Raw genomic sequence first — 26421 nt, 5'->3', positions numbered from 1 at the left:
GGGAGGCGCCTACTTTCGATCCGTCCTCCCCCAGCAACCCTGGAGGCCTTACCCCACCGACCCGATTCACCAGCACCCCTAGGAACACCGTCAATGCGGTCTCACTCCTTGCAAACGGCAGTCGGCTCTGTTAACAGACATTGGTCAGGCCCACAGCCTGACGTGTACAGGACTGGCCCAACGATGGGGCTGCCGGTGACTGCCAGCGCCGGGCGCCCACGGGCCAAGACGCTGAGTCACAGTTCACCCGTTAGGCCCCCTTCCCCCTCTGAAGCTCTGGAGGGAGCTGGGGTACCCACAGAGCGACACCTCCATCACTTTTAGTTATCTTTTTTATTCTTTTCTAAATCAGGAAAGACTTTGGGGGCAACTACGAGGTGGCAGAAATCTGGAAAGCTGGTTGGAACAGCTACCAACTTGTCTTCTCTTTGGTGACCACAGGAAAAAACAGGAGACTTGAAGGGTCTCCCTAGGAAGAAAAGGACCCAGCAGTTCCCAGAGGGCCACAATCCCCCACCTTCAGCTGCACCTTCTCCAGAAACGTGGGGCTGGTTTGCCCCAGGACCGCTGCTCTACGAGAACCCTTCCTCTGCGACTTATCACAGATAAATATCGGCCTGTTTCAAGCCTTCAGGAAGTATTGGGGTTGTGGGGAGACTCACAGCTTCATCTTCAGAGAGCCTGCAGGAGGGGAAGCCTTAGAAGCAGCCCTGCCCTCCACCACTTCCTACTGCCTGATGGCCCAGAGGCGGCCTTCTCCGTTGGAGGTGGTACAGCCCTGAAGGCGGAAAGGCTGGGTCTCGGGCCTCGGACCTCATGCAGACCCCTGCAAGGGGCCTGGCTGGACACCCCAATAGCCACCAGGAGTCAGGACAGCCTCACCCCCACCATCTCATTTCCAATCAGCTGCGGTCAAACGGTTCAAGGCCCGAGACAGTGACGTGCCTTGGGTGGTCACTTCTGATTTGCTGGGCGAGCAGAGGTGACACAGAGCCACCCGCCCACATCTGTCGGCCTGCAGGCATAGGGGAGCGGGCCTTATTTGCAGGATCTGCTGGGGCTTCAACCACAGGACAGCTTGGAAACCCAAGGCTTCCTTTCTGCCGAGCGAGTGTCAGCTCAGGCTGCTGCGAGCTGTCAGAAGTCTCTGTTCCCCGAAGCACAGAAGAGGACTTGGGGGTCCCTCCCAGGGGGCAGGTCACGCACTGCTGAGGACAGGCTGCATGGCCCGAGGCTGGAGCCGCCGGGGCGGGGACCCCACGAGAGCCACTGGGCCCAATAGCTCTTGCGGGCCAGGACGGCCACCTCCAAGGGGCAGATGCCAGGCTGGGGGCACACACGCACCCCAAGGGGGCAGCCCCCTTCTCTTCTGGTGAAAGTCACCCACGGCTGGGGGTCCCTCTGAGGGCCTCGGAAAGGAGCAAAGCCAGTGCCCGACACCATGCCCGTCTCTCAGGGGTTGGGCCGCCCTCGCAGAGGCGCCCACCCCGGGCTGGATCAAGGCTGACACCCCAAGGACAAGGCACAAGAAGCACAACCGGCACGTTTGCTTTTTCTTTCCCTGTTTTGTTTCGGTTTTTTTCTTTAAACCTAAGGAAGCAGGTTCTGAGAAGACAGCGCAGCGGCGTCGGCCTCCCCGGGCCCAAGGGCCACGCGTGCATCCCCACGGAGGGGGCAGCCGGAGGGGTGGGATGGGGAGCTGGTCTGTCGGTGGCGGGACCGTCAGACGGCAGTGCGCGTGGGCGTGCTGGGCTGGTTCAGCCGCAGCGTTTTACACAACCAGCCGGCAAAATCCACTTCTTCCACCTCAGACCGCTTGATGAAGGCGTGGTTCTGAAAGGGAAGGAACGATGTGAGCGGCCCCGCCCTAGCTGGCTGGCCGGGTCCCCACCCCAGAGCAGGGAGGCCCGGGCCCGGGGCCACGCGGCCCGGGACGGGGTCTCAGGCGACGGGGGAGGCCACTCTATGCCCCCTGGAGCTCAGGGTGACATGGGGTCGGCTCACCCTCTGTGGGGCGTCCCGGGCGCTGTGGGGTGAGGAGCAGCATCCCTGCCCTGACCCGCTTGACGCCAGGATCCCCCCCAGGTGTGACAACCACACACGTCCCCAGACGTGGCCCAGGGACCCATGGGGGCAGAGTCACCTGGGTGAGAACATCTGATCTGGAACCACGGAACTCTGAGGATAGCAAGTGCCCTACATGTCCTGTCCAGGCGGCAGCCACCGGCCGCTTGAGGCTCCTGAGCCCTTGAAACAGGGCCCGTGTGGCTGGAGAGCAGGATCGCGCCTCGTCCGTCAGTTTAAGTAACTTTAACAGTCACCCTGACAGCGGTTCCCGTTCGCAAGGGCGGGGGTCTAGGCCTCCCACGTGACATCCACCTGTTATGCCAGCTGGGGAGGCGAGACCACCCCTACCTCCCTAAAGGTGGGCACAGGCTTGGGTGAAACACCAAACCAAGGGAACAGGACTCGTGGTCGGGAAGACAGTCAGCCCCACACGGCCCACAGTGTCACGCAGGCAGAGACGTGGATGTCGTCCCGCACTGTGTGAACTGCGTGGAGCTGGGCGGGGGGGCGGGGGGGGGAGACAATGGCAGGTGTCAAAGTTCACTCCCCTGTTCCGTGGGTCTGCATGTTCCACAGTGAACACGTGCTTCTTATGTTGTGCGTGCCCTGAACACACGTCACTGGACTCAGTAAGGAGCTCCTAGAAAGAGGCAGATGGACGCAGACCCCTTCCCACAAGGCACTCCAGGCCAGGCTCACTCTTGGGGCCACAGAAAACTGACTACAGCTGGGACACACAGGCTGCAGCCACAGCTAACAGAGGGGTGGGCTAGACAGGGTGCCTTCCTGGAGGCGGTGCCGAAGCAGAGGCCCACAGCTGGGGGGAGAGCAACAGGACACGTCCCAGAAGGAGAAGGGCCATCCTGTGCAAAGGTCCTGAGGTGGAAAGCAGGAGGGAGGCCCGGTGGAGGACATGGTGGGGAGGGGGGAGCGTGGTCCTGCAGGCAGGGGCACAGGAGCCCACCAGAGGGCGTGCCTCGGTTATTCAAACTACCGCATCGTGACCACCCTAAGAGGCTCCTTCTCTCCCGTGTGGACACCTGAGGTTGACAACTAACGTCTCACGCCTGTAGCTGGCAGTGTTTTCTCTCTTCGAGCCACAAGACGCATAAACAAGGGGCTGACTCAGCATCGGGGGTGACTCAGGTGGTCAGGCCTGGTGATGGAGGAAGAAGGCCTAACGTCCACAGTGGACATGGGCGGAAGGCACTGTGACGGTCACCCTGAGGCTGGCAGGCAGCCCTGCCGGGGGAAGGCCAATGCCAGAGACCACCTTGGTTTTCAAGGACGTTGGACAGTATGGGTTTAGAGGAAGGCAAACACCCCAGTGGTGCCCCCAACGCCTTGGAGGCCGGCCATTCTGAGACACAGCCCTAGCCCCAGGCACACGGGCCCTTCTGTACCCCGGGGAGCTGAGAGGACCATGGCCGCTCTGCATGGTGCCCTCCAGCAAGCCAGGGCGACCCACAGGGGTTCTCCAGCTTGGCCAAGAGACATCAGAGCCAGCTCAGGTGTTCACTCAAGGCGAGGAGGGCCTGCCAGGGACCTCTGGAAGTCCAAAATCTGTGGGTATTACTCACCATGAGCATCTTCAGATCTGCTCGCTCTGCTGGGTTCTTAATTAGGCTGTGGGTTCCAGGGGGTGGGAGAGAGAAGACAGGCGGGCAGTCAGTGGCCTTGGGGGAAGAGGCCTGCATCCTGCTGCCCTTTCCTGCCTGGCCCCTGTGGGTGAGGGGCTCCACTGCCACCCTTGGGTGTGAGAGCAGGATGCCCCGGGAGGGCAGGGCAAGAAGCTGAGACCAGGACAGGAGGGAAAGGGGAAGAGGGTGGGAAACCCCCCCCCACGCTGCTCCATCAGAGGCCCAGCAGCAACCGCTGTTGTGGAAGCGGAAGTTTTCCCTTCACGAAAGAGGAACGGTCTAAAAGGTCTAAAAGGAACGGTCTGAAAGGCTGCTGCTCAAAGCAGTTCAGGGCTGAGTGGCAGTTCTTCAAACTGGCAACCTCACAGGGCACAGATAGGTTTACGGGGAGCGCTGGACGCACAGTCACAGGCTGGCTGCGAGGTACGCAACCCTGGGCCGCAGCGTCGCGTCCTGACGTGCAGGGCGCTCAACGGGCCGGCCCTCCGGGTCCACAGCCCGCTCGCCCGAGGCCGCGTCACCCAGACGCTTCAGAGGGTGGGAGGGCCACCCCCCAGAAACCGGCTCCGAAGGCCTGCCTAGGAGCCACGGGTTACGGGCTTGAGGGGTTAGGACACCGGGCTGCCTGCTGGCAGAAGGCAAGGCGGGAATAGCGTTATTTCCAGAGAGCCTGCCATCCTGGCTTGCGCGGGGTTTCGGGGACAAGCTGGGGGTGGCAGCTGGACGCCGTGACTCAGCAGCCTTGGTGGGGGGTTGGCGGGGGGATCTGGGTTCTCAGGTGAGCTCCAGTCCCGCCAGATGCCGCCACTGCCAGGCATCCCCGAGGCCCCGGTCATCCCAGGAAGCAGGCCAGGCCGCCTGGCCCCTGCCCCACCCGCCCCGAGCTGGCGGCCATGGCGTCTTACCATTTATTTACAAACTCCTGGAAGTCCTGGGTGAAGATGCCGTTGGGCAGCTTGGGAGGAGGCTGCGGGCCAGGACAGAAAGGTGGGGGTGAGAGCTCAAGGATGCTTCTGGAATCAGGGAGAAAAGGCGCTTCCCAGCCTGTGCCTCTGAGGACAGCTCGGCACTTGTTGGGGACCCTCAGGATGCACCCTTCCTGGAGGCAGAGGGCGCCCACCACCCCCCTTCCAGCAGCTTCCCCGGGCAGCCCTGCCAACTGGGTTGGCCTTTTCCCAGAGTTTCCTTCAAAAGCTCTTCTTGTTCGGGGACCACGACTGGCTCAGGAGTGAAGGAGAACAGGGCTCATCCTCATTTTATGGATGAGGGTGGTTACTCTTGACCACGTGCTACACGGTCTGGGCCACTACCCTCCGGAGGTGCTTGGAGAGAGCTGCGGGTCTGCCTGAAAAGAGGGGGAGCCTGAGGGGCCTGGCCCCGCACAGGTCCCGGGGTGGGGACAGCCGTGCGCAGGCTCAGGCCCCGTCCAGGAGGGCAGTGGGCCTTCTTCCTGCTCAGGGGCCGGAGGTGCCGGCGGCCTCCCTGGAAGGACGTGCTCACCGGGCCTGGGTGTGGCTGCCAGGTGCAGGGAGAGCTGTGTCACCGGAACCACCCTGCCCTGTTCTGTCGCCACTGACCCTGCTCTGAGCTGCTCACCTCAAGACCCAACCCTGGGCCAAGCTTGGCCACCCCAACTCCAAAGGGCCACTGGAAACACACTTCCATCAGAGAAGGGCCAGGAGGGTGACCCGGCCACGCCGAGAGGGAGGGCTGTAGGGTCAGGTCCTGCTCGGCCCTGTCTCAGCTGCAGGCCTGAGGAGCCCACTCCCATCCTTATGCCTGGATTTACCCATCTGTACAATGGGAGTATCCATGCTGCCCTCTCACGTGGTGGGGAGAAGGACTGGGTGGGCGCCCTGTGCCCCCTTCCCAGAGAGGAAGGTGATGCCTCAACTTTCCCTGAGGAAGTGGGATGATTTATGACTTCACCCACAGGGCCCCAGCGCTGGGCCATTGGGCTCAGAGTGAGAATTTCGGGTTCATCCCCGTGAAAAGATAAAAAAAAAGAGCCCCCTGGGGAGGGGAGGTGTGCGCATCCTACTGGACTCAATGGTCTCCACAGCTCGCTGCGGCCCCTTCCCGACACAACCCACAGTCTACACATCGAACGCTCTTCTTTCTGGGGAACACTTTCCAACGGGAATGGCTTGATGCTGCTGCTGTGGAGACCCGCCTGCCAGCAGGGCCCCGGGCACGCACCTCGTTCACGATGTAGTCCAGCAGCTCAAAGATTGCCATGGCCGGCCGGCTGTCCATCCCATGACCTGCCCGGGGCAGAAACAAAGACGGATGAGACGGGCAGGTGGGCACCGTGCCTCCGTCGGGCGGTGGGGCCTGAGTGTGCTGAACGCAGCCGAGCACCCTCTTCCGCACCCGGGCCAACCCAGAGGGCAGGCTCCTGGGCCCAGCTGCCTTCCTGGGAGAGGAACATCTCTCCTGAGCCTCTGGTGAATTAAAAAAACAAAACACCAGAACGAACAGGAACGCTTGTTGAGAAGGCACACATCTGGCAGGGGGCTGGGCTGTGCTAAAGCCGACCCCCTGCTCCCTGGAGTGGGGGGAGGGGCCACGGGGGGCCGAGCAGGCAAGGGCAGCAGTGTAACCTGGCACGGACCTGCGGGCTCAGGATGGTGGCTGGCTGGGATGGCTGACCCCTGTCCTAGACCCAGCTGGCCAGGCCCGCGTTTGGCAGCTGGACTTTCGCCTTCTGTCCCCTGTCCTGAAATGGGCACGTGGGCCAGGGCCGGGGCTGGGGGAGGTGCTGGCAGGCCGAGCGGCCTGGCACAGCGCCCCGCTCCTCCCCGCCTGGAAGGTCTGAGCACCGTCTGGGAGTTGGGCTGGAAAGGGAGGGGCAGGGCCGGGGCCTGAGGACACAGATGTGGGAGCGGGGGTTCTCCCCTCGGAGGAAATCAAGACACCCCAGCAGTCTGGGTGCGGCACCAGGAAAGGGGAGGGTCTGGGCTTGAGAATACTGTGAAAACCGCCATCTGACGACCCAAGTATCCGTCAGCGGTAAATAGATACCACACGGTGGAATATTATGTGACCATAAAAAAGGAGCGAGGTACGAGGTGCCATGAGGCACCGATACTTGCCACGGTGTGGACAGATCTCAAGAACACAATGCTCAGTGAGAGAAGCCAGACACAGAAGGACACACAGGGTGTGTGATTCCATTGATGGGAAACGTCCAGGACAGGCAAATCCACAGACACAGGGATTGGGTTCATGGTTGTCAGGGGCTGGGTAGGGGACAGGGTTTCCTTTTGGGGTGATGAAATGTTCTGAAGTCAGATAAAGGTGATGGTCGGACAACCTTGTGAAGGTATAGAAGTCCAGTGGGTTATAAGCCTGAATCGAGTGGACCATATGGTATGTAAATGCTATCTCAATAAAGCTGTGAGAAACCAACCAACCAACTGCAGTCCATTGCATGGTCCTTTGGGCTCTCACTCAATTCAACTCTCTTCCTGTCACTTGACTTAAAAAATAAATAAATTGGGCTTCCCTGGTGGCGCAGTGGTTGAGAGTCCGCCTGCCGCTGCAGGGGACACGGGTTTGTGCCCCGGTCTGGGAAGATCCCACGTGCCGTGGAGTGGCTGGGCCCGTGAGCCATGGCCACTGAGCCTGCGCGTCCAGAGCCTGTGCTCCGCAATGGGAGAGGCCGCAACAGTGAGAGGCCCGCGTACCGCAAAAAAATAAAAAAATAAAAAATAAAATAAATAAATAAATCCCAGAGTCCTACGCGCCCCTTCCTAATTACACCACCTGAGCCATGACCCTCACCCCTCGCCAGCTCCCAACGTGGTGGAAGCATCGGCCTGAACCTCGCAGGTGGCTGCCTGAGGTACCAGGAGGCCCCTGGGAGCCCCGCTGCCCTCCCGTACCTCTGCTGTGTGCTGGGCTGAATCTAACCAGCCACCCGAGACCCGAGTCGAGTTGCCTTCACTTTGGGCTCCCTGAAAGGCCTGGCCCAACACAGCAGGACGGCCACTGCAGAGTCCAGGTGTGGGGCAGAAGACTGCCTGCTGGACAACCCTTTCGGCTTTTCTGTACACTTGAACGTTCTCGTGATAAAATGCTGGAGAAACCACCCGCCACCCCACGGCTTGGCTGAGGGGCGAGTGTCTCGACCCCGCCAGCTGGCAGCAACAGGTGCAGCTGCCCCAGACAGGACAGTTCGAGGCGTTGCTTGAAGCACTGTCCCCAGAAGCCTCAGGACCATCTGAGGACTGCTGACCGCAGTGAGCGCGGCCCAGGGGGACAGATGGAGCTAAGAGGGGCCAGAGGGGAGGCAGCTGCTGTCCCCAGGCGCCGCGTGCCCCATCCAAACCGGAAGTCCCAGTCTCAGGCCATACCGCTGATGGGGCGTCCGGGGGGTCTCGGCCGCGGCGAGATGCTGTGAGGCTCTCCTTCCGCGCCGTCGACCATGGGCCGGCCAAATATGGCCTCCAGCTCCTTGGCGTCCGGCGGGGGGATGGGGTACCTTCCAATGGACAGCTCCACCAGGGACAGGCCCATGCTCCAGATGTCTGACTGCACCGAGTAGTGAGTGCCTTGCAGCCGCTCCGGCTGAGGGGAGATGGGCAGAGACGGCCCGAGGGAGATGGAGGGGCGCTGGCACCCTAGAGTGTCCCTGTGGTCCCCCTGCAGCCCCATCCCGCTTAGGGACACAGCGGCAGAAAGCCATTCCGCCCCCTCCCTCCACCTGCTTCCAGCCGTGCTGACAGCAGCCCCTTAAAGCCCCGCAACCCAAAGTGCTTCTGGAGAGCGACCGACCCAGGAAAGACGCCGGAACGTCTCCTTCTCCCAACAATCCCAAGACGGACTTCTCAGAATCTGCTCTTAAAATCAGCCAGATGGGGACTTCCCTGGCGGTCCAGTGGTTAAGACTCCACGCTGCCAATGCAGGGGGCGCGGGTTCGATCCCTGGTCGGGGAACTCAGATCCCGCAGGCCATGCGGTGTGGCCAAAATAAATTAAAGAGATAAAAATGAAAATAAAAAAATAAAATCACCCAGATAGTGCCTAAAATAACGGAGGGCTAGTCGATTGGCTCAGAAATTAACTGACTACTCTCCCCGAGCGGACAGGAACCAGGCCGGCGTCTCCAGAGAGACAAAAACCCAGATGAGAAGATGATGGAAACTAGAAATTCGAAGGAGAGAACAAAGCCCGCAAAAGAAACTATACTACAGGGAAGGGCAGGCTTTTGGAAAAGCTTCTGGAAAACGGGGAAGAGCTGATGAGGGTCGGGGTGGCGGTGGGGAGGACGCTGGAAGGACTCACAGACATGTAGGACCGCGTGCCCACGAAGGAGTTGGCCATGGAGTCGATGAGCTGCCCGCTCACCCCAAAGTCGCACAGCTTGATCTCCCCTCGGGAGTTGACGAGGATGTTGGATGGCTTCACATCTGGGAGCAGAGCCGGCGGTGTGGACGCTGCGGGTCGCCGTCAGCCCCTCCCGGCCCCGGGGCGCCCGTCCCCTTACCTCGGTGCATGATCTGGTGCTTCTCCCGGAGATACGCCAGACCCCGCAGAACCTGCAGGGAAGCCGCAGGGCAGTGCCGTGAGGGGGACTGTCCTCTGGACAGGCCCAAGGCCCAGGCCGAAGTGGCCATGTGACATTGACGACATTCTTTGGGTGGGTACAGTCACCCACCTCCCCAACTCTCACACGGCCCCCCACCCTTGAGGAGGACACCGCTCTCCCCTTGTCTGAGGAGGGCCCAAGGCCCTGTCAGTAGGGCTGTAAGTGTCCAGTCAACTGCCCAGCCTCAGGGGTCACCCCAGCCCGAGAGGCATCCTCTGTTGAGCCCTTTGGTGCCGGGACCGCGCTCGGGGCCCCCAGGTTGACGGCGTGAAGGATACAGGGGCTGTTTCACCGAGTTAGACAGGCGACACTCGACGATGGCAGCACTGTGGGACAGTGTGTGCCTGGCGCCGTGCCACGGTTCCTCCTGCCACCTCCATGCCTGTATGGGGCACGGAAGTATCACCCCCACTTCACAGGCACAGGGACGCCACTCACTCAGTCCCACAGCTGGTGGAGGCTGGCACAGGCACCTCTGCCTCTTTGCCCGGAGGCTGACGCCCACCACCGGCTTCCTGAGGCTCCTCGAGCCTGGCCGTGTGGAAGGGGGCAGAAGTAAGAAGAAACCCATGAGAACGCAGGGCCGGGAGCGCGCGCCCGCACGCACTTACCGCGATGCTGACCTTCCCCAGGATCTCTTCGGGGATCCTCTTGGCTTCTTTCAACACCTGGTCCAGGGAGCCACCGTCCTAGGGGCAGCACAGGAGAGAGAGGTAGAGCTGCCCTGAGCCGTCGCCAGGCAGGGCTCCCCAGAGGGACGCCAGAGTGGCAGGGAGGAAAACGAAGCATTTCCCTGGTTCCCAGAGAGCTGGTGCTCAACTTCCTCCACGGAAAACAGAGGCCAGACCACAGCCAAAGGCAACCCACTGGCTCAGAGCAGGGACTCCCGCGGCCCCGGCCACCTCTGGGGCCTCAGGAAACGGAAAGGGTGCCAGTGTGCTCGCCAGGCGGTCCATCCTTCCCGGAACGGAGGCCCGTGGCTGGACGGCGTGACTCAGCCTTCCTGAGGTTGCCACGGCAGCGGCAGGCGGGCAGTGCTCCATGAGGCCTGCGGCTGAGCCGCCCAGCTTGCAGCCCGAGCACCAGAGAGCGTACCTGAGCCAGACCCGCAGCTCTGGGCCTGGGTCCCCTCCCAGCAAGTCAGCCGCAGCCTCGGGAAGGGGAGCGCGAGCACAGGGGCGCCGCCCGCAAGTGCCCGGCACAGACAGACGGCCAAGCCAGCTCCGCCAGGAAGGCCTGATAGCCGAGGGGCACGGGGGAGGGGGAACGATGGCTCGGCCCCCCGTCCTGCCGGTGTAGCCACTGCTCGCCACCCTGAAACTGGGATGTTCAGCAAAGGACGTGACACAGGGCACCCTAGTTGATCCCCTGACCAGGGCATGGCCCCAAATCCACACGATAACGAAGAAGTGACAGAAACCAAGTATCTTGTGCAAGGTCACCCGGAAGCAAACCTGGAGACCAAAACCCCGGGTGTCACCGACTGGCCCAAGGCGCCTCTTCAGAGATGGGCTCCGAGGACACACCGAGGCCCCCCCAGGATGCCAGGCAGACCGGAGCTGAGGCTCGGGCATGCGGTGGGAGGTGGCCAGCATCTGAACTCGCAGCTGGGTGGAGAGCCTGTTTTCTCTCCATGCTGCTCTAGGGCTCCTGTGGCCACCAGCTGTCCCAGGAGGCCTCTTATTCCGTTTGAGGGGGCGCGAGAAGCCTGCAGCCTCGGAGACGCCTGGTCCCCCATCCCTGGCACTCTGCTCCAGCTGTGCTTGGGGAGAAGGGCCGCGGTGGGAGTTGTGGAAAACCCCAGGCCCTCCAACGCTTTGGGAACCCACGAGGGACTCTGTAGGCTAGCCCCAGCCTGAGGACGAGGGGGCTGTGCATGCAGCAACGGCGGGTGCGGCCGGGGAGGCACCCACGGGACCAGGAGGTCCGGTGCACTTGGTCGGCAGGCTGCCTGGCCCAGCCCCGTTCTGCGTGCAGGGCGAGATGGGAATTCCACTTTTTTTCTCATTTTTTGTTTCATCAACCTTAAAAGGGTTTTTTAAAAAAAGCGTTCGTGATCCCTGCTCCCTGACTCAGCTCCTCATACTCTGAACTTTCCGTAGGATTGTGGTATGTTTGCTGGACGACATTCAGGGAGAACGTCTCCGCAGCGACTACGGTGGGCCAGGCCCCAGGCTGGGGTCTCAAGGCGACTCAGGACACATCGCGGGTCCTCTCCACGCAGCCCCACTGCCACCCAGCCCCTGACGTCAGCGTGGTTCATCCTCCGTGGGGTGCAGAGCTGATCCAGAGCTTTAAGTCTATCTATCTATCTATCTATCTGGGGGCTCACATTATGCATACTTTCCTCTCGGGGGATTTTCTCATCCGGTGCATATATGCTGCTTTTACTTCTCCCCTGGAAAGCGGCCTGGTGTCATTCTTCACCTCCCCTTGTCTGATTTTTCATTATTGTAGAACAAGGGAGTGCATTCTTCAGTAGATTTGACCGGGACCCAAGAAAATACCAAGAGCTGCCTCTGAGTGGTCAGTCGGCTGCTCCCTGGCCGCTCCGGCCCCGAGACACCCGCTGTCCGCTGGTCCAAGCCCCTAGTTTCCCCAGGAAAAGGAATAGGTCTGGGCACCGGGGAGCCGCCAGCCCCGCTGTTTCCCGTGCCCACAGGTGAGTTTCTCCTGTGCTGAATCGGGGCTGCTCGTCACAGTCAGCGGGCCTTTCTCACAAGCTGGAGCTGGAATCTACCCGGTGGGAGACGAGAGTCAATTCGTGCACGACCCTGCGTAGAGACGAATGTGTGCTCTCGACAAGGAGAGAAATGGAGGTGATGCAGGAATTCGGGGAAACGGTGGCGGTGGTGACAACGTCACGGCTGACGCTCCGTCAACGTTCGTGGACCAGCTCGCCCCGTCCTCATATCTTTGGCCTGACAGACAAGGTGCGAGACTCGTCCAGTCCCGCATGAGAGGTGGGGGGACTGCAAGCGTCCTCTCGCCGCCATGGGCGAGACCCTGCAGGGGACCATCGGGCACGAGGACACTGGTGTGGGTGGCACAGGCCCTCTCAGCGCTTCCCGTCATCTTGTCCTCCTCACGCCCTCCCCGCCCAGCAACCACCCACCACTTAAGGCTCACCTCCATGGACTGTAACCCGTCAGCAGAAAGAGGGGCACGCGGGCCACACCCGAGCCCGTGTCCTTGCGTTTGTGTGCCATCTACGCGTTCCACTGTCGTCATATGCTCGCTATGAAAGCGAACAAGAAAAGCCCGACCGTGAAGCTCTGAAGGACGAACATGGCAAACAAAGAGAATCTAGCATCTCCCCTGCATCCCAGCGGTTCCGTCTGTGCGCCCCCGGGGTGCAGGCGCCTCTCCTGGAACTGATGCTTTACACCCACCAAGAACGGAGGGGCTGTGATGCTGCCTCTTTTCTTTTTTTTAGACCGTGCTGTGTAGCACGCGGGATTTTAGTTCCCCAACCAGAGATGGAACCCGTGACCCCTGCAGTGGGAGGACGGAGTCTTAACTACTGGACCGCCAGGGAAGTCCCATGCTGCCTCTTTTGTACAAGGCCAAGAGGGGCCTCCAAACTCTCAGGGTATTCAGGGAGCAGGGATGGAGGTAGCTGAAGCGGGGACGAGCAGGGGAGGAGGGGGGAAGGGGAGAGGGAGGGAGAGAGACAGCACAGAAGAGGCTCCCCTCAGACCACAGCGATGTCACATCCTTTTCTCGCCCTGATACTCGTCTGTGCAGTGTCGACCAGGTGGGTGGGCAGATACGACTGCCCTCTCCCAGGTGGGGAAGGGGCTCCCACGGGGCAGTGCCAGGCGGGAATCAGGCAGCCAGGTTGGGGCAAGGCAGTGGGGGAGCCCTCCCCCCGGCCCACATGCATTCCTCGCGGGCTCTTGCTCAAATTCGTTTCCTGCCTTCGTTACAAAACCATCAGAGGGGACGGCAAGCTGGAGGCGAGGCGTAACCACAGCCACCCGCCAAAAGCCACGCGGCATCCTGGTTTTGCAAGGGCCCTGAGGGCCGGGGCCTGGACAGCCGGGAGCGGGCAGGGCCCTACCTGACAAAGGAGGCATGGCAGAGGGCCGGCGGCATTTCCTCTGGGAGCCTTCGGCTCTGACCACTTCTGCTTTCGCGTTACACCTGATCCCACCCACTTCTGAGCCTCGAGACCAGAGCTCCTTAATGAGGGGGCACATCAGAATCAACCATGGTTTAAAAGAGATGGGCGGCCGCCCTCCATGGCAGAGGCCTGGTCCCATGGGTCTGAGCTGGGGTGCAGACCCGGGTCCCCAGACCACGCAGAGGGCACTTGGGAAGGAGAGATCAAGTGTTTAGTCGCACAGCCCGGCGGCGGGCCTCAGCCCTCGGGCATGCCTGCTTAGGTGCAAGGACTTTCAACGTTGCATTACTCAGAAAGCCGCGGGGACCGGAAACAACCTTAGTGTCCACCAAGAGCGTTTCATAAATTACCCAACAGGTACGCAGGGACGCCAGGGCGCTAGACGGAGGGGAAAAAGACAGAGCCGGCTCTGTGCCAACAGAGAGTAACGTCTACCATGGATCCGGGGGAAAAAGCAACGTCGGGAGGAGGGTGTCTGGCGCTTAAGAAACAAAGGGGTCTACATGCACACACGGCTGCACTGCCTCGTCCACCTCCAAGAGGGTCCCCCGGGAACAGGACGGGGACTCCGGGGTGGGAGGGGAGGCGCCCCGGGCCCCGCCGCACTCACCATGTGCTCCATGCAGATGCTGATCTCGCCGTCGCTGTAGAAGGCCCCATAGAAGCCCACGATGTACGGGGAGTTACACTCATGCAGCACCTGCAGCTCACGGATGATCTGGTTCCGGATGGCTGGCTTGATCTCCAGGTGGATCAGCTGCAAGGGAGAGGGAGGCGGGGTCAGGATCGGGCCACTGAGGGGGGCCGGGAAGGAAGGGTGTCTATGTACCTGAGAACGGGGAACACACACCCACACACAGACTGGAGCGCGAGTGTTCACAGTAACCGGCTTCACAGCAACTGAAAGGTTGGAAGCAACCCAAATGCCCTGAATCAACGGAGGAAGGGACAGAAAAATGTCTCTCTACGCCCTGAACATCACTCAGCCGTGAAATGGGGTGATGCACAGACACTCGCTGCAATGTGGATGGACCTTGAGAACATGACGCTCAGTGAGAGAAGCCAGACACAGAAGGACACATGGTGGGTGACTCCACTGATGGGAAATGTCCAGAACAGGCAAATCCACAGAGAGTGCATTCCTGGCTGTCTGGGGCTGGGGGACAGGGGAGTGACTGCTGATGGGGATGGGGCATATTTTTGGGGTGATGAAAATGTTCTAAAATTGATGATGGTGATGGACGCACAGCTCTGTGAATATACTAAAAATCAGTGTATTAAATACTCTAAAAGGATCGTTTGTATGGTAGGTGAAGTACATCTCAATAATGCTGTTTTACAAAAATATATCATCAGAGGCAACATTATTCACTTGGTTACAGGGGGAGCTCTGTTAATCAAATCATACAAAGGGCCAGCCTTTCCCAGGAGCAGACCAGGTAATGCCCTGTCCGATGCGGCAATTACTTCACCTCTGCCCCCCTCCGCCCCTTGGGTTTTCTGGACCCCTTCCCACCCCCGGCCTAGAGAGAACAGATAGCCTTCCACTGCCACCCTAGGATCCTAGCTCCCCTTCCCCTTGAGTTCAAGTCAGCAGAGAGGACTGCCACCAAATTCATCGCAATATCTGGAAAGGTTAGAAAAGAAAGGATCGTCCAGAGAGATGCAGAAAAGACAGCTGACAGACAGCCAAGAGCAACGCCCAGCTACAAACCCCAAATAGCCAAGATCCCCTGTACAGCGGGGGAGAGTCAGGCTGCGGGTGCACGTCCTGGTTCCTTCGAGTCCTAGATGCTACAGCCATGGTGATAAGACAAGAAAAGGGTGCGATTTCCACCTGTCCATCAGAGAGGCGGAACCAGATCCCCGGTACCTGAAAATGACCACTATCAATTCAACAGACATTTCTGTAGAGTCAGTTACACTCGGGGCTGGTGACAGGGAGAGACAGCACAGATGGTCCTGCTTGGAGGAGACGCACCACCAGGAGGGGGAGAGACACAGGCAAAACAACCCCGCTGTGGTGGAGATGCTGATGGAGGAATCACAGAGGGGGGTCCAGGGCTCAGGCGACACTCAGGCCGGGCCTCGAAGGACAGGTGGGACTCTGCCAGATGGACAAGGTGGGGTGGGCATGCCGGCGGAAGGACAAAGAGCTGCCTGTTGGCGGGCTGTGTGCCGAGTTCATGGGGGCACGGGGTGTGTGTGGGGCACCAACGACCTTCAAAACCTTGAGAACTGCAGCAGCTCCCAGCGAAACGGTGCCTGGTGCCTATGCCGCCCCCAGGCAAAACCTCACGCCTACACATGAAGGTTCCCCACCTGGCCCAGCCTGCAGAGCAGAGCTCTGGCTGTGGGCCCTGGGACACCGCACCTGCCCCTTGGCCACCACCAGCGGGACGGTGGAACACACCAGAACCCCAGGTGCTCTCTCCTCCATCGGCCGCCCCTGTGAGCACGTGCACGCAGACCCGCTTGGAGAGGGCGAAATGAGGGTCTGAAAGCCAAGTGCTGCCATCCGTGTGCAGCGCGGCAGGTTCATCCTGCAAGCCAGGCGGGAGGGCACAGCGAGGTGGACGGTGGGCAATGCCAGCGTCAGGACCATCAAGGCCCAAGAGAAATACAGCACGGGCCACCAATTTAATTTTGAATCCTCTAGCTGCTGTGTTCAGAGTACAGAGAGACAGGTGACATGAATTTTTCATGTATTTTGTTGAAACTCGGTGTAGTGTATCAAAAATTGACTGTTTGGACGTGAGGGCGATGTAAAAATATTAATGAGTTTTTTCACACGGAGCCTGTGAAACCTGGTTTGTGTTTCTGCACGTACGGTGTGCCCTGTCTGACATCGACCGTGTTTCAAGGGCTCAGCCACTGCGTCTGACCAGGGGCAGCCATCGTGGACAGCGCCGCTCTCGACAAAGAACTTCAAAGGAGCCGCAGATGAATCACTGGGGTGGTGGGGGTAGAGAAGCAGAAGTGGGGGAGTTGGACAAAACTGGGCAGATCTGGACAAATCCCAGGGGTCCTGGAAGCCTGGAGTCAGGGCCTTAATGTGAATAAGGCCAAAAGAAGTCAGAGGCTTTCCAGAAAAATATGGTAAAGAACGGATGCAGGGGCGGCTGCCATGTGAAGTGAGCCTCATGGATTACCTACGAACCACCACTGAGGGGGTGTGGAGAAAAAGCAGGAATGGGATGAGGGCCACGTTTCTGAGCACTGGTGCTTGCGATTCGCCCTGACGATGATGACCCATAGGGGTTGGAGAGTGGTGGTGAGAACTGCCCCCATTGGGCTGACCAGCAAGTTCAGGTTCAGAGACTTAAATGACGCCCCCAGGGGCACACAGCTGGTGAGCGGTCAGGGAGGGTTGGGGCCTGGCTCATGGAACGCCAAACAAAACCCACGCTCTTTCCACGGCAGCACCTGGGCCGTGCGAGCTCCAACAGCTGATTAAATAAGTACGGTGCTAGGAGTTCAAACCCCATCTAGGAGTCTAAGGGTGTTCCTACTGCAGATTGGGGCATTTGAGTTAGGGATGGGGGCAGGGGGCACAAACTAGGTAAAGAGGGAAATGGATTGCGGAGGCGAGGCCTTGACAGCTTCCACTGGGTCAGGGTCAACTGCAAAGGGAGGACCCGAGAGGGTTCAAGCCCAATTCAGACACCGACCCAGCTAAGCCTCAGTTTCTCAGGAAAGCAGAGCTGTTGGCCCATGCAAATGAGAACGTGCGCACCGGCTTTGACCCAGGGCCATCACTAGAAAGAAGGCAGCTAGGGTTAGGATGTGGCCTTGGGCAGGTTTGTAACCTCCATTCTGGAAGCATGCAGATGCCGAGGACAACACACACACACACACACACACACACACACACACACACACACACACACACACACACACACACACACACACACACACACACACACACACACACACACACACACACACACACACACACACACACACACACACACACACACACACACACACACACACACACACGGCTGAAAACACATCCCTCCGCTCAGAGCACAGGGAAGTTGGGAGAGCCCCACAGGTGCAACACGGTCACCGAATTCTTCGCGGATCTCTGCCGGTCCCACTGACGCAGAGGTTGTGTGCCCAGGGCCCCGCAAGGATGCGGGAGGAATCGTGACACCAGACACGAGTTCAGAGAACATTTACGAACGGACGAGACAGTGGAAATGGAGCCCGGTTCTTGCGGGTCTTAGGGACCTGGTGTCACTGCTCGTGTCGTAGTGGTCAGGATAATCCCCTGCCCATCACAGGGGCTGGAGGGACGCCGGCCCACAGCAGGATCTGTGCAGGCCTTCCAGAATGTGTGGAATTCCTACTCGGCTTCCCAGGAATTCGGAATTCCACCCAAGGTAGTGGAGGAAGGACGGAGGCCACTGTTTCTCAAAAACCACTTTGACATGTCAATTTTCCCACCTGTGTCCTCAGCTGAATACAGGCAAACAGAGCTCCTGGGAGAAATGGCACTCTGGGAGCCCCTGACCTCCGCAGACCGGCCGAGGGCTCCAGGGCCACCAGGGAGTAAATTCACGCCCTGAATTGCATGACTCTGGGTGCGGCTGCACAGGCCACAGGCAACTGGAAGGGGTTACGATTGATGGGGAACAAAATCTGAGGTTCACTCCCCCCAGTTTTTAGCACTTTTTTTTTTTTTTTGCCGTACCACACGGCATACGGGATCTTAGTTCCCTGACCAGGGATCGAACTGGGGCCCTTGGCAGTGAAAGTGCTGAGTCCTAACCACTGTACCTCCAGGGAATTCCCTTTCTTAAAAAAATTTTTATTCTATTATTATTTTTTTTTTGGCCAAACCGCGCAGCATGTGGGATCAGTTCCCCGACCAAGGATCGAACCTACGCCCCCTGCAGTGGAAGCTCGGAGTCTTAACGGCTGGACCACCAGGGAAGTCCTCCCTTTTTTTTTTAAACCTTTTATTTTGAAAGGATTATGCAAGCACAGGAAAGCTGCAAAAACAGCAGAGAGAGTCCCGTGTGCCCTTCACCCAGCTTCCCCTGGCAGTGATGCTGTCTGTGACTGAGGCCTGTATCACAGCCAGGACACAGACATCGGGGCAGCACCACTAACTAGACTACACCTGGGCCCCCCAGGTTAAACCCGGAAGCCTTACTTCGCAGGCTTTCAGAAAGCCGTAGACAAACTCTCAGATTTCATGGTTATACAAGGCACGTCAGCAGCCACCTGAAAGAGTCCTGGCTGTCCTGAGAACCCTCCGACCCTGACGAGCACTCTGACCTGTACGCTCTGTTCCCAAGTTCCTGCCTTCCATCACCGTCTGAATTTCACGTCTGCCCTTCCACTCCCTGTACTCTGGGCGATAGCAGACCAGGGATTTCGGGGGTTGCTCTGGTTTTGAAAAGGCTGCCTGTGGTAAGCAGACAGAAATAGAAAGCATGTGGCTGTAGGTTTCAGGAGGGAGGGCGGGGCTCTGGAGGCAGGAGGAATAGCTGCTGCACTAACCTCCCCCCCGCCACATGGAAACCGAGTGCATGGTTCCCAGGAAAGGCGGGCCCTGCGCAGATCCCCCCGGGGACCAGGGTGGTCAGGTTTCCAAGAACGCAATTTGGAAACTATGGGACGATGGGCTCCCAGAAAGGGGGCTTTCTATGTCTGCAGGAACACGCCTGTGGGAGCTGAATCACGTGTCAACTCAACGTCCCCCAGTCACGTGTGCAGAAGCCACCATCCCCAGGTGGTGACCTCCTCTTCTCCACTCCCGATGTCTCTCAGGGACCCTTCCCCACATGTAGCAGGGAGGCTGCACTGCGGCACAGGAGCCCCGATGAGGGACTTCTCAGCACCAGGGTTTGCACTGAACAGGGAGGTGATGGTTGATTTTGTGTGTCCGCTTGGCTAGGCCATGGTACCCAGCTGTTGGGTCAGAGGCCAATCTAGATGTCACTGTGAAGGTATTTTTTAGATGTGATCTAACATGGAAATCATCAGACTTCGAGGAAAGCAGGTGACCCTCCGTAAGTGGGTGGGCCTTATCTAATCAGTTGAAGGCCTTAAGAGAAAAGACTGAAGTCGCGCTACCCCCACCCCCCGCAAAGAGAGGATTCTGCCTCCAGATTCCCTCTCTCTCTCTCTCTCTCTTTTTTCTTCTTTTTAAATTTTTTGGCCACACCGCAGCATGCGGGATCCTAGTTCCCTGACCAGGGATCGAACCAGCGCTCCCTGCAGGGAAGCCCCTAGGACTCTCTTTGGACTCAAGCTGCACCGCCAGGGAAGCCCCCAGACTCTCTTTGGTCTCAAGCTGCACCAGCTCTTTCCTGGGTCTGCGCCCACTGGCCCGCCCTACAGATTTCAGACCTGCCAGCCACCATGGTCCCTGAGCCAATGCCTTAAAGTACCTCTACCTACCCCACCCCCTACACACCCCTAGTGCTTCTGTTTCTCTGGAGAACCCTGGCTACTACAGGTGGCTCGGGTACCCCATTGCCAAGGGACCGCCCTCCCCCACCCCACCGATGTGGCCGTCGCTACCAGCAGCCAGTCCTGGTCGGCAGGGCCTTCTGGTTGTGAAGTCAGGGGAAGCCCGGCTCTAAGGGGTCTCGATTCTCCTCTCTTCCATCTGCTACCCTTCTCAAGCCAGTCTGTTCCCGGAAACCTGAATTTCAGACATCCCGCAAGGCAGGGGGCGGCCTCCAAGAGAAGAGCTGAGTGGGACCAGGCTGTATCACCACATTCTAACTAGAACCCACGTTGGTGGGGGTGGCCTCTGAGCCTGGGAGCCCGTCAGAAGGCAGAGGCCGGCACCCTTGAGGCCCCTCTCTCCTGCTGCCAGGGCACCTGTCGCCACCGCTCGCACCCGCAGAGTACGGGGACAGAGCCGTCACCCCACCGCCAGCTGCCTCTCACCTTTCTTGCCATGATGAGGCCCGAGGGTCTGTGCTGGACCTTGGTGACCACCCCACCGTTCCCGGCTCCCAGCTCCGAGATCCTTTCAAAGTCATCGTCCTTGAGCTCCCCGACCTTGGCCTTCTGGGTGAGGAAGGCTTCCAGCCGCTTCTTCTGCTGCTCGTCAAGTTCTAGCTCCTCTAGCTTCTTCTGCAGGTCCACCAAGTTTGCTCTGCGGAGACCCCAAGGGCGAGGGTTAGCCAAGACTGCATGTGCTACCAAAAGATGACTCAGCCCGAGCCGAGGTCACCGCGTGGCCACTGCACATTCCAGGCCTGGGGTTTGTAGCTGGGAGGTGAATCAGACCTGATTCTGGTGCTTGAAGGGCCTACGATCTCATGGGAAAGAAAGACCACCCGCAGACACACAGCTGAGGTCCCTGAGAACTGGGGATGCCGTCCCTCTCCCCCACTCATAAAGGTTAGGAGACCTCAGAACCTCGAGGACCAGCTCTAGCTCAGTGGCCCTGCTCTCAGACCCGGGAGCCCTTCCTCCTGACACAAGAGCTCTGGACCACATGGGAAGGAGACAAGGGAACCGGAGATACAAGCCTGGGGGTCGGGGAGTGAAGCCCCAGGTCAGGACACCTGTCTTTCACAGGGATGGAGGAGCAAACTCATTTGGAGTGGCCTCAGAGCAAAGAACTAGAACCAAGAGGCAGATGACAGAAGCCGTAGCATCTGTGCCTCTAATTTACACGAATTACACAGAGGCACGGGCGGAGGAAAGGAGAGGGGCATAATTTAAACAGTGCAGACAATTCCAGGGCATTCCTTTCCAGCAGCATGCTCTTATTATATCTTGAGCGTTACTGTAAACAGTAGGCATTTATACGTACATGCATTCCTAGAGCTGGTTATTAAAAACCAACCATGTGGGACTTCCCTGGTGGCACAGTGGTTAAACATCTGCCTGCCAGTGCAGGAGACACAGATTCGAGCCCTGGTCCGGGAAGATCCCACATGCTGAGGAGCAACTAAGCCCGTGAGCCACACCTACTGAGCCAGCGCTCTAGAGCCCGTGAGCCTCAACTACTGAGCCCGCGAGCCACAACTACTGAGCCTGCACTCTGGAGCCCGCGAGCCACAACTACTGAGGCCCGCGCACCTAGAGCCTGTGCTCCACAAGAGAAGCCACCGCAATGAGAAGCCCGCGCGCCGCAACGAAGGGTAGCCCCCGCTCGCCGCAGCTAGAGAAAGCCCGTGCGCAGCAATGAAGACCCAACGCAGCCAAAAATAAATAAACAAACAAACAAATAAATAAATGTATATAAAAACCATGTATACTGCACTTTATTGGGTGATTTCAACGAACTTTCAAAGGACAGGTTGACAGTTAGCTATTTTCACGAGTGCCTTGACTCTGAAGCAAATCCTGGAGTAAAACACTGTAACAGGAAGGTAGACGCCAGCTCAATGCTCAGCGCTCACGAGCACTAACCCGAGGCTGCCCAAAAGAAAAAGAACGTGAGCTATGTATGCAATTTTTAAAATTTCTAGCCACGTTAGAAAATGTTTATCTGGTGAAATTAGTTACTCTGGAATATGTATTATACTTACAGCTCCCCTGAATTTGGACAAACAAGCCACATTTCAAGCGCTGGCTGTGGCCAAGGGCTCTACCCAAACAGTGAGTGCAGCTCTAAGGGAAGTCACTAGAGGAGAATGGGCCACCTCCAGAGGTCCCCACTCACCACTCTCCAGGGCACTTAAGCCAAGGTTTACCGCCCACCTAGGGGAGACCCCCCCCCGGGGGAATTCAAGCAGGAGACGAAGGGGGACACTGGAGTTCTGGCAGGAAACTTCCAAGGCCCAAGTTCAACCATGACTTGCCTACAACTTAAAGAGATGTAAGCAAAAGGGCACACAGGAGCAAGATGACCTGCCGCTGGGTGATGTCACCTGAGCTGGTACCTCGAAGAGGTCGTTGGGAGGTAGGGGGCTAGGTGCCACTTCCTGAGCAGGTACAAGAGCTTTAACTCCCACAATCCTCCTGGGAGGCACCTCTCTTGTAGACCCAGCCCACCCAGGAGGGACAAGGCTCAGAGGTTCAGTAACCTGCCTGAGGGTCACAAGGCAAGGAAGTGGCAGAGGCTGGAGCAACACCTATGCCCTTCCAGCCTGCAAAGCCTGAGCTCATAGTAGTGGTCCCCTGAGCCAGGACCTGGATAAAGGGGGAACAAGAAGGACACCGATGGACAGAGAAGGAAAGGCAAAGGAAGGAATGTATGTGCCACGACCCCTTCACCATAGGAGTGAAGAGGCAGCTCTTGCAGCCAGACCCTCAGACCCTGGAATGTGTCCAGCCTGGCCTATGACATCTAAAATGCATTCTGGAGTCAGCTGATTAAGCCATTTTACATTTCATGGCAACTCCACTGTGGTTATTTAAAAAAACCCTGGAATTCCAAAGGCTGGCTTCTTCTGGGGGAATTCTTGAAGGGATGGAAATCACAAATCACATTAAAACAAAAAGAAAAAAAGAGAAGAGAATATGATGAAGGAGATGTCTCGTAAGAATAAGTGGAGTTTCTGAGAATCAGGAACACGTCCCCACATTGAGCTGCACCCTCGGGGACTGAGAAAGATGTGAACTCACACACATATGCATCAAGGCGCTCCTCCTTCATCTGGTCGCAGGAGGCCAAGTCCCCTGAGAGGCACCAAACATGCCATTCGCTCATCACACCTGGTTCTCATGGGTCACACCACAGGCAAGGCGCACGGCACACAGATCCCGGCCACGGACCTCTGACACCAGCCTGGCCGCTCCGGCATGAAGAACGGGAGTGGGGAGGTCATAGGGACATGCTCTGGGGCCAAGCGGCGTGACCTCACACAACGCAACTCTGCCATCAGGTAACCCCAATGCCCCGTGCTTCTTTCTCTGTCCCCTTCCTTCCCCTCAAGTCCTCCTGTCCCCCTCAGTTGCCTCAAACCCAATCACACTTCTCCAGCCCCTCAAGGCTTTGCTAATCCATTCGATCCAGAATCTCTGTTCATCTGCTTTCAGGGGTCCCAGCAGGCTCCCGACTTCTTTCCTGCTGGGTGTCCAGTTCTCCCCACCCCTGCCCCTTCAAATCCCCCTCGCTCCTTGTTCCCCCCCAAGCCTCTATGCCTCCTCCAGGCCTCCTAACCACTCTCCCCAGGTTCAGCTCCACCCTCCACCAGCAGGGTCTTCTCAGGCTCCCTTCCCCCCAATTCCCTGAGGACCCTCCCCACCCCTCAGGGATCCCTCCCCACCCTCAAATCTCTCAGGTACCCCCTTCCCCTTTTCCTGGACCTCCTTACCCCATGCTCACTCCCAAGAACCCCGCTTGCCCCATCCCCTCCTCTCAGGAACCCCACGTGACACCGTTCTTGGAATGCAAGGACCCCCCCCCCCGCGCCTTTCCCCGCACATCACTACTCAGGGACTCCTCCTCCTTCCTCCGATTTCACTATTGCGGACCCCTGACCCATCCTCTCCCCTCAGAAACCCTCCCATCATCATCCTGGCTGCACTATTTAGGGCGCCACATTCCGGTCTTCTCCCCGCAGGGACCGATTCACTTACTCTGAGACGCTCCATCCCATCTTCTCCCAGCAAGAACCTTCCCCCAGCCCGATTTCACCATTCAGGGACCTCCCTCCCGCCGACAGCGATACTCCGAGCCCCTCACCTCTCCTCTCCTCTCAGGGCCCCCTCCCCGACCTTGCTACCCAGGGCCCCCTCCCCTCCTTTCAGGGACCCCCTTCCCCGATCTCGCAACTCTGGGACCCCTCCCCCGTCCTTCCCACCCAGGGCCCACTCCCCCGTCCTCTCATCTCCTCGACCCCCTCCCCCGACCTCGGTACTCTGGGACCCCCATCCCGTCCTCTACCCGGCCCTGGCCCTGCCCACTCACTCGGAGGCGCCCTCGCTGGTGGGGGACGGGCCCTCGGCGATGGCGGGGTTGATGGTGAGCGCCGGCAGCACCGGCTTCCTCCGGGCCAGCATCGGGGATCCGAGGGCCGGCGGCGGCGGCGCCTCTAGCCGGGGCCCATAGGGGGCGGGCCGGGAGCGGGCGGCGCCGACGCGAGCGCGGGGCTGCGGCCGCGGCCTAGGCCGGCGCTGGTGGGGCGAGGATGGGCGGCGCTGCGGATCGGAGCCGAGAGGCGCCAAGGGACGCAGGGGCTGAAGCCGAGGGATCGGGGCCACGGCAGCCACAGAGGCCGGACCGAGGCTGACGCTGCAGCCGGAGCCCGGGAGGCAGAGGGAAGGGAGGGGGAGCTACGAGATCGCGGGCCTCTCGCGATAACCAGCGCCGGGGAGCCGAGCCGGGCCCCGCCCCTCACCCCGACGCGTGCGCACCAGCCTGAGGTCGCCTCCTCGAAGGGAAAAGGGGAGGATACCGACTCTAGGCGACGCATGGAGCATGCGCACTCGCTCGTCTCCCACCGAGCGTGTGCGCATGTGCCTGGGGCGCCAGGAGGGCGTTCGGGAGAGGCAGGGCGAGAGCGAGGACGCGGTGGGCAGGTGTGCGTGAGGGAGACGTCAGACCCTTAGAGCCTTGCAGGTGCCGGACTGGGAATACATCACCGGGTAAAATCCTCAAAAGTTGTGGGAGGGGCTCCCCTGGTGGCGCAGTGGTTGGGAGTCCTCCTGTCGATGCAGTGTACACGGGTTCGTGCCCCGGTCCGGGAAGATGCCTCATGCCGCGGAGCGGCTGGGCCTGTGAGCCATGGCCACTGAGCCTGCGCGTCTGGAGCCTGTGCTCCGCTACGGGAGAGGCCGCAACAGTGAGAGGCCCGCGTACCGCAAAAAAAAAAAAAAAAAAAAAAGTGGGAGACTTAAGTTGACCTCAGAGTCAAAGGCTTTTTGCCAATTATGGACACACACACACACACACACACACACACACACACACACACACACACACATAATATCAATTACCATCATTCTTTCACGAAAGAGAGGTCATTTAAAAACTTGTTGTTGTTGTAAGTATATGTAACATAAAATTTACCATTTTACCATTTGTAAGTGCACAGCTCAGTGGCATTAAGTACATTCACACGGTTTGGCAACCATCCCCACTATCCATCTCCAGAACTTTTTCATCCTCCCAAACTGAAACTCTGTCCCCATGAAACACTGACTCCCCATTCTACTCCCCCAGACTACCACTACTTTCTGCCTCTATGAATTCAACTCCTCTAGGGACCTCATATGAAGTGGAATCATACAATATTTGTCCTTTTGTGACTGTCTTATTTCACTCAACATAGTGTCCTCAAGGTTCATCCATGTTGTGGCGTGTGTCAGAATTTCGTTCCTTTTTAAGGCTGAATAATATTCCTCTGTATGGTTGGACCATGTTTTGTTTATCCGTTTACCCACTGATGGACATTTGGGTGTTTCCACCTTTTGGCTGTGATGAATAGTGCTGCTATGAATATGGGTGTACCAATATCTGTTCATATTCCTGCTTGCAATTTTTTTGGATATCTACTTAGAAGCGGAATTGCTGGATTATATGGTGTTTCTATGTTTAATTATTTTGAGGGATCATACTGTTTTCCACAGCGGCTACACCATTTTATGAGAAAGGTCATTTTTAACACCAATTAAAAAAAAAAAAAGGAGGCAGTATATGGCACTGAATAAAGGCACAGCCATTTAAATGGGAAAAAGTTGGCTTCATGAAAAACTCACCACATTGCTTTTTTTGGCTCACATCTATGAGCACCTGTGTGCATTTCATGGTAGGGTGCATCTTCACGTGGGAAAAAACAGAGAGAGGAAGGTTCAGTCCACCTCTTCTAGGTTCAGCCCAGGTCCCCTGGTCCCCCTGGCTCAGCCCTGCCCACTTCCTATCCAGCCTCCCTGCAGTCATTCTTTTAACAGTTAATTTGCAAGCCTTTTAGGTGCTAGACCTGCGCTGGGCACTGAGAGATACAATGTTTAAAAAAATAGCTACATAATCTAAATATACATAATTGCAAAATGTGACAATGGTCTAAAAATGCAAAGTTGTAACCATAGCTCTCCCCTGATGAAAACTGCTCCCAGACACTGCC

At 58.5% G+C, this 26421-nt stretch overlaps 1 protein-coding gene across 2 annotated transcripts; it reads right to left on the bottom strand.

Moving 5' to 3' along the window:
• Positions 1-314: 314 nt before the first annotated feature.
• On the bottom strand, positions 315-24632 carry MAP2K2 (mitogen-activated protein kinase kinase 2). 2 transcript variants are annotated; one of them, XM_060145580.1, is made up of 11 exons: positions 24267-24632; positions 20342-20552; positions 14037-14183; positions 9912-9989; positions 9199-9250; positions 8997-9121; positions 8066-8279; positions 5907-5971; positions 4613-4674; positions 3648-3693; positions 315-1833 (listed from the first exon to the last, which is right to left on the bottom strand). In XM_060145580.1, the coding sequence occupies exons 1-11, from the start codon at positions 24356-24358 to the stop codon at positions 1723-1725; spliced, it is 1203 nt and encodes a 400-aa protein (XP_060001563.1). In that variant the 5' UTR covers positions 24359-24632; the 3' UTR covers positions 315-1722. The 2 variants fall into 2 exon arrangements, with proteins under 2 accessions (XP_060001563.1, XP_060001564.1); XM_060145581.1 differs by lacking the exon at positions 20342-20552 and having other exon boundaries at positions 24267-24286.
• Positions 24633-26421: the final 1789 nt, after the last annotated feature.

The sequence above is a fragment of the Lagenorhynchus albirostris genome, chromosome 3 (genome assembly GCF_949774975.1).
Source record: "Lagenorhynchus albirostris chromosome 3, mLagAlb1.1, whole genome shotgun sequence".
In the NCBI taxonomy this organism is placed as follows: Eukaryota; Metazoa; Chordata; class Mammalia; order Artiodactyla; family Delphinidae; genus Lagenorhynchus; species Lagenorhynchus albirostris.
The sequence above is the reverse complement of the archived record's forward strand: the minus strand, read 5'-3'. Positions and strand labels throughout refer to the sequence as shown.